Source organism: Cebus imitator, unplaced genomic scaffold, assembly GCF_001604975.1.
Source record: "Cebus imitator isolate Cc_AM_T3 unplaced genomic scaffold, Cebus_imitator-1.0 Scaffold670, whole genome shotgun sequence".
NCBI classification, from domain to species: domain Eukaryota; kingdom Metazoa; phylum Chordata; class Mammalia; order Primates; family Cebidae; genus Cebus; species Cebus imitator.
Genome location: NW_016107985.1, coordinates 65,885 through 77,533, shown reverse-complemented (window position 1 = coordinate 77,533; position 11,649 = coordinate 65,885). Strand labels below are relative to the sequence as shown.

General features: G+C 48.0%; 1 protein-coding gene across 1 annotated transcript in view; it reads right to left on the bottom strand.

Annotated features, from left to right (window-relative positions):
• The window catches only part of DMRT1 (doublesex and mab-3 related transcription factor 1), a 114,011-nt gene extending 102,695 nt beyond the window's left edge, over positions 1 to 11,316 (bottom strand). Inside the window, exons 1-2 of the mRNA XM_017518330.1 lie at positions 10,820 to 11,316; positions 5,218 to 5,401 (exon numbers count right to left, since the gene is read on the bottom strand). Of these exons, the coding sequence (XP_017373819.1) occupies positions 5,218 to 5,401; positions 10,820 to 11,173 (538 nt within the window). The 5' untranslated portion in view covers positions 11,174 to 11,316. The remainder of the gene's footprint in view (positions 1 to 5,217; positions 5,402 to 10,819) is intronic.
• Between the last annotated feature and the right edge of the window lie 333 nt (positions 11,317 to 11,649).

Below are 11,649 nucleotides of genomic sequence, written 5' to 3'. Positions count from 1 at the left end.
TTTTAGTAGAGACGGGGTTTCACCATGTTGACCAGGATGGTCTCGATCTCTTGACCTTGTGATCCACCTGCCTTGGCCTCCCAAAGTGCTGGGATTACAGGCTTGAGCCACCGCGCCCGGCTATTTATTTATTTTTTTGAGACGGATTCTTGCTCTGTCGCCCAGGCTGGAGTGAGGTGGTGCAATCTTGGCTCACTGCAACCTCCGCCTCCCGGGTGCAAGCAATTCTACTGCCTCAGCCTCCCGAGCAGCTGGGACCACAGGTACATGCCACCAAACTCAGCTAAGTTTTTGTATTTTTAGTAGAGATGGGGTTTCACCATATTGGCCAGGCTGGTCTCGAACTCCTGACCTCATGATCCACCCGCCTCAGCCTCCCAAAGTGCTGGGATTACAGGTGTGAGCCACCACTCCCAGCCCACTATTCATTCTCTTTTCTTTTCTTTCTTTTTTTTTTTTTTTGAGACAGAGTTTCACTCTTGTTGCCCAGGGTGGAATGCAATTGCATGATCTCGGCTCACTGCAACCTCCGCCTCCCAGGTTCAAGCAATTCTCCTCCCTCAACCTCCTGAGTAGCTGGGATTACAGGCATGTGCCACCACGCCTGGCTAATTTTGTATTTTTAGTAGAGACAGGGTTTCTCTATGTTGGTCAGGTTGGTCTCGAACTCCTGACCTCAGGTGATCTAGCCACCTCGGCCTCCCAAAGTGCTGGGATTACAGGCGTGAGCCACAGCACCCGGCATCCATTTTCAAAAGAACACATTTCATGTTTTTTGAACTTTTAAGCACTTAAACAACAAAATGTGCTCCCCTTGCGTCACGTGCTCTCTCGCTGTATGCTCTACAAATGGAGTAACTACTAGAGAAAAGTGAAGGAAAAGCCCTGTCAATATTAGGCACAGACCTGAATGAGCCTTCTAACAGGGGAAAGGTGACTGAAACTGGGCCACGATCCACAGAAGAGGCTGAAGCTGCCCAGGGGGGCCCAAGGTGGTTTGATCTGGAGGAGGATGAATGTGAGCAGAGATGGAAGTCACGCATGCTCCAGAAGGGAGGGCCTCAAGAGAGATAACATTCAGGTCCTTACAAAGGACACACATGCAGAACCGAATTATCTACAATGCAACCCTTCATCTGACAGTTTCTGCACAGAAGAGGAGAGCAGAGAACTAAGCAGTCCTTAACGTAAGAACTGCATCAAACGGCATTCTACAGGAGCACGGAAGGTTGAAGAAAAAGTAGAATATTAAATGAAACAAAACAAAGAGGAGCCTAAATTTACAAAAAGAAAAAGGGCCTGAGATTTAAGTCAGCTAATAGCTTTTGGGGAAAAAAAGTACATTTTATGCTAAATTTCAAAAAAGGAAACCACAGAAAAATGTAAACTTGCCACTAATTCTTTGTTATTTATAACCAAAAATATTGTGTTTTTTTTTTCCTGAATACTCCAAAAATGGCTGGGAATAAACTAGTTGCTTATAAATAGTATACCTGGGGCCAGGCACGATAGCTCACACCTGTAGTCCCAGCACTTTGGGAGGCTGAGGCAGGCGGATCACTTGAGGTCAGGAGTTAGAGGTCAGCCTGGCGAACATGGTGAAACCCCATCTCTACTAAAAACACAAAAATTAGCTGGGTGGTGGCGTATGCCTGTAGTCCCAGCTACTCAGGAGGCTGAGGCACCAGAACCTCTTGAACCCAGGAGGCAGAGGTTGCAGTGAGTTGGGATCATGCCACAGCACACCAACCTGGGCAACAGAGCAAGACTGTCTTAAAAAAAGAAATGTGTACCTGCTAACAACTGAGCCTCTGGTACAAGCAACAGCAGTAAACAGAATTTCTTCAAAAGGCTATTTCTTTCCACAGTAATACCCACAATCATATAAGAAAATAACAACAGGCCAGGCATGATGGCTCACTCCCGTAACCCCAGCACTTTGGGAGGCCAGGGTGGGCAGATCACAAGGTCAAGAGACGGAGGCCATCATGGCCAACACAGTGGAACCCTGTCTCTACTGAAAATACAAAAGCTGGGCATGGTGGTGCATGCCTGTAGTCCCAGCTACTTGGGAGGCTGAGGCAGTAGAATCGCTTGAACCCAGAAGGTAGAGGTTGCAGTGAGCTGAGATCGTGCCACTGCCCTCCAGCCTGGCAACAGAGCAAGACTCTGTTTCACAAACAACAACAACAAAAATATTTTACACTCATTATTCAAAGACTATCCACTTAGTCTGGTCAGTCTTAGCCAATCTTTGGCTAAAGATTATAGAGATTTTCTTCTAACATATGTTCTCTTCAGAGAGGCCAGTTCTCCAATAAATGAAACAATACTTAATTTCCTTCTAAGTGTCCTCAGAATTTTGCCAAAAATCTTGGCAATAATTCTTGAGAATTTCTCTTCTTCAGTTTTGGCCTTTGGGGGAGCCAAAAGGAGACAAATAAGAAACTTCAAGGACTTTAAAGTCTACTAAGGCCAGGTACGGTGGCTCACACCCATAATCCCAGAACTTTGGGAGGCCAGGGCAGGCCGATCACTTGAGATCAGGAGTGAGACCAGCCTGGCCAACACAGTGAAACCCTGTCTCTACTAAAAACACAAAAATTAGCTGGGCGTGGTGGTGTATGCCTGTAATCCCAGCTACTCAGGAAGATGAGAGAATCTTCTGAGATGATTCTCAGAAGAGATGAGAGAATCGTCTGAGCCAGGGAGGTAAAGGTTGCAGTGAGTCAACATTGCACCACCGCACTCCAGCCTGGGCAACAGAGCAAGATGCTGTCTCAAAAATAAATAAATAAATAAAAATCTACTAAATTTCACTAAGCAGAAGGTTAGCAACTTGACCCAAGGTGTGCTAGGTTGGTAGCTTTTACTATTCCATGACAACTCCTATAGCTTTCACCTCTCACTGCGTAATTTCAAATCCTGACCTTCCACATCTGTTTTCTTTTTTTTTTTTTTTTTTTTTTTTTTTTTTTTTTTTTTTTTTTTTGAGACAGAGTCTTACTCTGTCGCCCCAGGCTGCAGTGCAATGGTGTGATCTCGGCTTACCACAACCTCCGCTTCCCAGGTTCAAATGATTCTCCCAAATAGCTGTGATTACAGGCGGGTGCCACCATGCCAGGGTAATTTTTGTATTTTCAGTAAAGATGGGGTTTCACCATGTTGGCCAGGCTAGTCTCAAACTCCTGACCACAGGCGATCTGCCCGCCTGACCTTGTGATCCACCTGCCTCAGCCTCCCAAAGTGCTAGAACTACAGGCTTGAGCCACCTCGCCCCACCCACATGAAGTCATTTTTAGTGAATGCAACCTCTGAAAAAATGAATACAAGCTATGTATCTGTTAGTAGAAAACTGTATAAGAAGTTAAGCTCCCTTTGCTGCATACAAGCTTCAGGATTCTCTACAGTCAGTGTGTCTGTTTTTCTCTCTCTCTCCCACTCTCCCACATTTCATCTTTCTGTCTCTATATTTATGTGGTTTAATTCTGGCATTTCAGTTTCCCTCTTGCTCATGTCCTAACGTAGTCCAGAAGTTATCAATCTCCACTCCAGAGGTCTGGTAGCAATTCCCACGAATGACAGCAACCTGTGGCTCCTGCTCCACAGAGATGAGCTAATTAGCAGAGAGCCCATCATCCTTGAAAGGTAAGGCTCCTGGAGCCTCACCTCCCCACCTGTACCTGAGCAAATGAGCACAACGCACTATCGCACTATAGGCTTCCACATTCCCCTTCCCTGTGAGTAGAATGACTCCAAGGTCTGTCAACTCCAGAGGTGAGGAAGGGACTCCTTGACCCTGAACCCTCTGTCTTGCCCCTGACTGCTTCCTTTTGTAGCTTTCCCTATCAGCACTCTGAAACACCCTGTGAAAGTCATTCTGAACTCTGCACAGCCTAAAGTCCTTCTCTAAAGCTCCACTATCTTAGGGTTTATAATCAAACCTTGAGGTCAAGCCACATCCAGCATTGACACTTATCCATCACGGGCCTTTCCCTGTATTTCTTCCTGTGAAGACCCATGGCTGCTGCCTTCTGTGCCAAGATAGAATGGCGAGGACTTTTTCCCCTAACATTGTTGCTGATTGTCCACCAGCCCTAAATCCCTCTGAGGATTAGACCACAGCCTCTAAACAATCGTTAAGTGGCCATTTTCCAAGGAAACATGGCAACTGGCTCCAGTCAAGCAGAATAGGAAATCCTTGAGTTTTGTAACCAGATAGGCTTGGAATAAATCCCAACTCAGCCAGCTCTTTTCTGTGGCAGACTCCTTACCATTTACTAAGGCTTGGTTTTTCTATCTGTAAATGATAATAATTCCTACCTCCTGAGACGTTTGTGAAAATCAAATGAGTTACTCCCCTAAGGAAAACCCAGCACTGGGACTCCCCTTCTTTACTCATGTGACACACCCCCAGTTCTCATCTCAGCCCCACGGCCAAAACCACCAGATTAGCTGTGACCCCGTGTCATTTAGTCATTAAACTTCGGACACATCTTAAAATCTCAAAGCGTAAAGATCGTATTTCTGATATACGCCTTCCTTTCTATGAAAAGCAGTTTTGGCCGGGCACAGCAACTCCTACCTGTAATCCCAGCACTTTGGGAGGCTGAGGTGGATGGATCACTTGAGGTCAGGAGTTCGAGGCCAGCCTAGCTAAAATGGTGAAACCTCGTCTCTACTAAAAAAATATATAAAAATTAGCTGGGTGTGGTGGAGGGTGCCTGCGGTCCCAGCTACTCAGGAGGCTGAGACAGGAGAATTGCTTGAACCCAGGAGATGGAGGTTGCAGTGAGCCAAGATAGCACCACTGCACTCCAGCCTGGGTGACAGAGCGAGACTCCAACTCAAAAAAAAAAAAGTTTGGGAACTATTATAAGGACATATTATAAGCAGCCAATCCAAGCAAAGAAAAGAGTATCTTGATCTCTGTTAATTACATAGTCTATAATTTCAGTAAAATACACAGAGACAGACACAGACAAACCTTCCTGCTTTCTTTGGTGCCTGCTTACCTTCCTTCTTTAATAATGGCCAAAATTCATAAGATCTTTAAGACCCTTAGGAATGCTCTCCCTCACTTTTGCCAAGATAAGAAAAAGGCCCAGAGACCTTAAGTGACCTCTCCAAAGTGGCACAGCTAGTTAATGATAGACAGTGTGTGACTTTAGTACACAGTGGTTAAGCATCCATGTGAACCCCAGCCCCCCAGGTTACCTGAAGCTGCAGTGGTGGGGACACTGGCCGGTGGTGGCTGAGAGGGCCCGCTGCTCTCAGTCATGAGGCACGGATTGCTGCCATTGCTCTCTCTCTTGACAAGTAGCTCAGTTGCACTGGGCAGTGGGATGGGGTGGCTGATGCCCAATTCCTCCTCCTGGGCCTGCTGCCTTCTCAGGGCCACCTGGAAGCACAGGACAACGAGTCATCCTCCAGCACTCCAGAATCAGCTTTGCCAAAAGCACAGAAGCCCCACCCATCCCAGACACCATGATTCCCTAGCTCAGGAAGTGAGGTCTGAAAATCTACCATTTCTTCTTAAAGCCACCTAGGTAGCTATGATGTGCACAGCTGAGAAACAGTTTTGAGCCAGAGTATTTTGGCCCACAGTAGGTGCTCAAAAAATGCTTGTTACCAGACATGGTGGCATAGGCCTGGAATCCCAGCTACTCAGGAAGCTGAGGCAGGAGAATCACTTAAGCCCAGGAGTTTAAGACTGTAGTGAGCTATGATCACGCCACTGCACTCCAGCCTATTAAGAGACCCTGTCTCTTAACAAACTTGTTAAACAAATGATTGTGTAGAATAAGATTGGCTAAGAGGATCAGGAAAAAACTGTAGTCAGCCAAGCAGAGGAGTATAAGCTGAAAAGCAGAGTAGGTCAGAAACACTGACAGATTACAAAGGAAAATGGGATCATTCATGCCTTCATTCCACAAACGTATAAAAGGTCACTGTACTAACCACAAGGACCAGTAAGAGTAGATTGGATTCTACATTACTCACTGTTTAAAAAGTGAAAAAAGGCCAGGAGTGTTGGTTCACCTGTAACCCCAGCATTTTGGGAGGTGGAGGCGGGCCAATCACCTGAGGTCAGGAGTTCGAGACTGGCCTGGCCAACATGGTGAAACCTCGTCTCTATACAAAAAAAAAAAAAAATACAAAAATGAGCGGGCGTGGTGGCGCACCTATAGTCCCAGCTGCTCGAGAGGCTGAGGCAGGAGAATCACTTGAACCCAGGAGGCAGAGGTGGTAATGAGCCGAGATCACGCCACTGCATTCCAGCCTGGACAACAAAGCAAGACTTGCCAAAAAAAAAAAAAAAGCAAAATGGCTGGGCACAGTGGCTCACACCTATAATCCCAGCACTTTGGAAGGCTGAGGTGGGTGGATCATGAGGTCAGTAGTTCAAGACCAGGATGGCCAACATAGCAAAACCCAACCTCCAAAAATACAAAAATTAGCCGGACATGGTGGCAGATGCCTGTAATCCCAGCTATTCACGAGCTCGAGGCGGGAGAATCGCTTGACCCCAGGAGGTGGAGGTTGCAGTGAGCCGAGATCTCGCCATAGCACTCCAGCCTGGGCAACAAGGGCAAGACTCCGTCCCCCCAAAAAAATAATAATAATAATCGAAACAGGAGGCAAGCAAACATGCAACTACAACACAAGACAAATTGTGATAAACACCACGAGTGGTACACAGAAGAAAGTCAAAGAGAGAAATGTCTTTAACATGTACAAATCAGCCAGAGGAAGTATTTAGACAGAGCCTTGAAGAATAGGATGAGTAGGACTTGTACAGGCAAGGATGAAGGGGCAGAACATTCTGGAACAATCTGGAACAGGGTGGGCAGGAAAGGCAGGGACTGCTTAGGAAAGCCTGCAGAGCCCTGTTTCCTGGGTGGGAGGGACCATGTGGGAGAAGCAGTGGGGAAAGAGGCTGGAATCTAGTGTTGAAGTCCCTGAAGGAGGAAGAGGCTGAAGGCAAGGTAAAAGGGAGAAGACAGGTCTATAATATTCCAGGCAGGCAAGAAGGAGAGAGCCAGAACGGGGTACTGGAAAGGACCTTACCTACCCAAGAAGCTCTTCCTGATCCCTCTTCAATTTATCTAATTTGAAATAACATGGTTAAAGATTGAAAAAAGGGGCTGGTGTGGTGGCTTACGCCTGTAATCCCAGCACTTTGGGAGGCCAAGGTGGGCAGATCACAAGGTCAGGAGTTCCAGACCAGCCTGGCCAATATAGTGAAACCCTGTCTCAACTAAAAACACACAAAAAAATTTAGCTGGGCAAGGGGGCCGGCGCCTGTAGTCCCAGCTACTCAGGAGACTGACGCAGGACAGTCACTTGAACCCAGGAGGCGGAGGTTGCAGTGAGCCGAGACTGCACCACTGCACTCCAGCCTGAGTGACAGGGTAAGAGTGTCTCAAAAAAAAAAAAAAAAAAAAAAGAAAGAAAAAGTTGAAAAAAGGCCGGGTTCAGTGGCTAACACGTGTAACCCCAGAACTTCAGGAAGCCAAGGCAGGTGGATCACCTGAGGTCAGGAGTTTGAGACCTGCCTGACCAATATAGTGAAACCCCGCCTCTACTAAAAATACAAAAAGTAGCCGGCCAGAGTGGCGTGCACCTGTAATCCCCACTCGGAAAGCTGAGACAGGAGAACTGCTTGAACCCAAGAGGCGGAGGTTGCAGTGAGCCAAAATTGCGCCACTGCACTCCAGCCTGGGCAACAGAGCAAGACTCCATCTCAAAAAAAAAATTTGAAAAAAGAGGTTTAAAGAAAATAAATTGCGTTTTTGGTTACTACATGTAACAAAGACGTTCTGTTGAAACTGACTAAAGTAATGGTGCTCATGAAACAACAACAGTGAAGCACCTGCACCTCAGAGCTGCCCAAACACAAGCCGAAGATGAAATCAAACATTTGATTAAAAAGCACAACTACAGGCTGGCACAGTGGCTCACACCTGTAATCCCAGCACTTTGGGAGGCCGAGGCGGGCAGATCATGAGGTCAGGAGTTTGAGAGCAGGCTGGCCAATGTGGTGAAACCCTGTCTCTACTAAAAATACAAAAATTAGCCAGGTGCGGTGGCATGCGCCTATAATCCCAGCTACTTGTGAAGCTGAGGCAGGAGAATTGCTTGAACCCAGGAGGCAAAGGTTGTTGTGAACTGAGATCACACCACTGTACCCCAGCCTGGGCAACAGCGGGATACTCCGTCTCAAAAACAAAACAAGAACAAACAAACAAAACCCACAACTATTATATTTGCAGTAGGAAAACCACAGTCCAAATCCATAGCTGATTAATTGGGAATTAACTTTTCCTCATAACCAAGAAAAGTCTTTGACTTAGAAAAACTGACCTTAAATAATCAATTACTTAAGATTAAATAATTAAGCTCAAATCTTGGATTTTCTATTACTAACCAAGAGGCTTAGAAAGAGAACATCAATGAATCTGACCAGAAACAAGTTTTAAAGCCCTGCAAACCTCTGAAGTATGTCAGGGGATACTCACACCCTTAACCTACACAAACCCGATACATACCCACAATGCACAGGGTATCTACTCCATACACTTAGGACCTCTCTCAACGTTTAAAGAAAAGGGAATAACAATCAATTAAAAATCCAACTATGCAATTATTTTAGAATCGTACATAAGATCAATTGCAAGCTATATAAAAATGACTAAAAAGTAGTTGTTTTATGGATTTTTAAGAATTCATCTGAAACACTACACACCTTCTGCTGTAGAAAATACTTAAGTTTCCCATTCTAAGTGACCTTGAGTTGCTTTTGTTTTTAACGGTGAAAGCAGCCTCCTATACTAATAAAGTTTATTCAAAATTAACTCCTCTACAAGAATATTTTTACTACATTTTGAGAAATCCTCCCACAATGTTCTCCACACTAAATATTTAAGCCAACGACTAAATGTTATTTTTCTACCCAGAGTATAAAAGTCCATTAATTTTTTTTCAGTATGCTCACTGTGATACATTTTACTGCTACACCAAGTGTATTCTTTTCATCTACTATAGATTAAGCTTTAAAAAATATAAAGAAATTAAGCCGATGCCTATTTTCAAAACTGCTCTCACCATCTGTGAAGCCAAAATACTTTAGTATAAAGCACATTTTTAAAAATTTGATGTATTATATAAAAAGCATATAACCTTCGGGCGTTTGTTTTCAATGGATATTTACACGTTCCTAATCAAAAGTAGCACATCGTTAGCAAACATTTCTTTGTTATCTTTTCATTTTAAATAACCTGTCTTAAAAAGATGAAACAACTTTTAACTGGAAATAATGTGGATTACTGCCTTATAAAAATCCTTTTAGAATACTAACGACATCAAGTTTCCGTTAAAATGCTGAATTACTAGCCGACTTATGAAGCTTAAAAAAAAAAAACACGGACGGACAAAGTCTTAAACCCTAGCGCACTTCTTTTCCACCTGCGCATATTTTTTAAAATTCTTAAGCATGCTTTAAAACATATTCAAAGAAACTTGCACTTCAGTAGCTTCGGTCGAGAATGCAAATTTTAAAATGCTAATAAAATTTCCAGAGTTCTCAAAATGGCTGAGGCGCTTAGCCCCCGTCCATTCGGGGCAAAGACAAAAAGTGCGCCAGGCGCACGGGGAAGACCACGCAACTCTGCGTCCATTGCAGCGACTTTTCCAGAAAAACAGACAAGGCTTCCCGACAGGTTACGGGTTACCCGGGTAAGCAGCAACCTGGCCGAGTCTCCCTTTCTCGCTAACCGAGCGGCCAGCGCTGACGCCCTCCAAGATCCTTTCTCATTTAAGTTCAACTCAGCAAGGAGGCAGAGTCGGGGATTCTGGGGATGCTCGAGGAAATCGAACCCCGAAACCCTCAGCTCTCAAGGCAAGGCCGGAGATCTTGGGACCCCGGAGCGGAGAGAATCCTGCAATTCTCCGCTGGGAGAGCTAAGAGATCCCTGGGATCCCTTGGAAGCGAACCCCTTCCCCACCCTCACCTTGGAGGGCGGGGGCAAACATCCTTAAGACTTCTCTAGCGCAGCGAACCCTGCCACCTCTGCCAGAGTGCGCGCTCTGGGATCGCGGGGAAGCACATGGGGCGAACCCTGAAATTGTCTGCCCTGAGAGCAGGATCAGGGATCCCAGGGACCTGCGAGCAGAGGAAACCCCCGCATCTCTCTTCAGCCGCGCGAGTTAAGAGATACCGTGGACTCCCGTAGAGGCGAACCCCGCAACTCAGCCGAAAGGCAGGGTCAGAGATCATGGGGAACCTGGAGCCCAGCGAACCCCGCAACTCTGCCCGGCAGGCGGGATCAGAGACGTGTCTCCGGCCCTCCCTGACCCGCGCTGTGGCGTGGCCGGGAGCCCCGCGACCGTCAGCGAGTACCGCCGCGTCTCTCCACAACCCAGGCCCCGCGTGGCGACGGCCATGCCCGGGGGATTTCATCCAAAATAACTCGGGCTCCGCCGAGCTCAGTGGCTCACGCCTGTAATCCCAGCACTTTGGGGGGCCGAGGGGGGTGGATCACCTGGGATCAGGAATTCGAGACCATCCTGGCCAACATGGTGAAACCCGCTCTCTACTAAAAATACAAAAATTAGCCCGGCGTGGTGGCGAGCCCCTGTAGTCCCTGCTACTCGGGAGGCTGAGACAGAAAAATTGCTTGAACCCGGGAGGCGGAGTTTGCAGTAAATAGAGATCGCGCTACTGCACTCCAGCCTGGGAGACCAAGCGAGACTCCGTCTCAAAAAACAAAAACAAAAAACTAAGGTCGAACCCCGGCTCCCGGACGCCAGCACTCACCTGCGCGGCCATCACGCGCTGCCTCTCGGCGATCAGGTTGCACTTCTTGCACTGGCAGTCTCGCCACATGCAGAAGCGCTTGTGGCCCTTGAGCGGCGACGCGTAACCGTGGTTCCTGCAGCGTGCGCACTTGGGCAGCCGCGGGGACTTCTTGCTCGCCGCGCCCAGGCCCGACGCCCCGGAGCCAGAGCCAGAGCCGGGGCCGCTGCCCCCGGCGCCTGAGCCGCCCCCCGCCCCCACCAGCGCCCCAGCTGCTTTGCCAAAGCCCCCGGCTTTGCCCTGCGGCGGTGCCCCGGGAGCGTGGGGGGCTTCCGACGGTGTAGAGGGCTTGCTGAATGCCTCGTCGTTGGGCATGGTGCCCCTAGAAGAAGCGCGAGCACTCTGGCCGCCTCTCTCGCCTGGAGACCGCGGCGAGGTACGAACCCGACCGACGGCTAGGCTCCCGAAGAGTAGGCGCAGGAGACGTGTAAGCTGCAGCCCGAGGTGCAGCTGGAGTGGCGAGGTCGGGACACGCCACGCCCGAGGTGGTGGGGGGGTTGTGCCTTTTCTTTTGGCGCGCGCGCGCGACTCAGAACTTTTGGATACTTTTCAGAACATTCCCGGGACTGCCTGTGAGAGCGCGTGGCCACGCCCCCCGCCCCCCGACTCCAGCCACCACTCTCCAGCCGCTTGCTAGCTTGTACCGGCTGCAGGCATCCAGGGCGTGGCTGCAGGGTCCCTGCATGCGCACGGAGAGGTACCCAGCTGCCTAGGAATCGCGTGGTACCCCTCCCCCAGCCCTTGGAGTCGCTAAGACCCAGTTGCCAAAGCACGTGGCACTGAGGAAACTG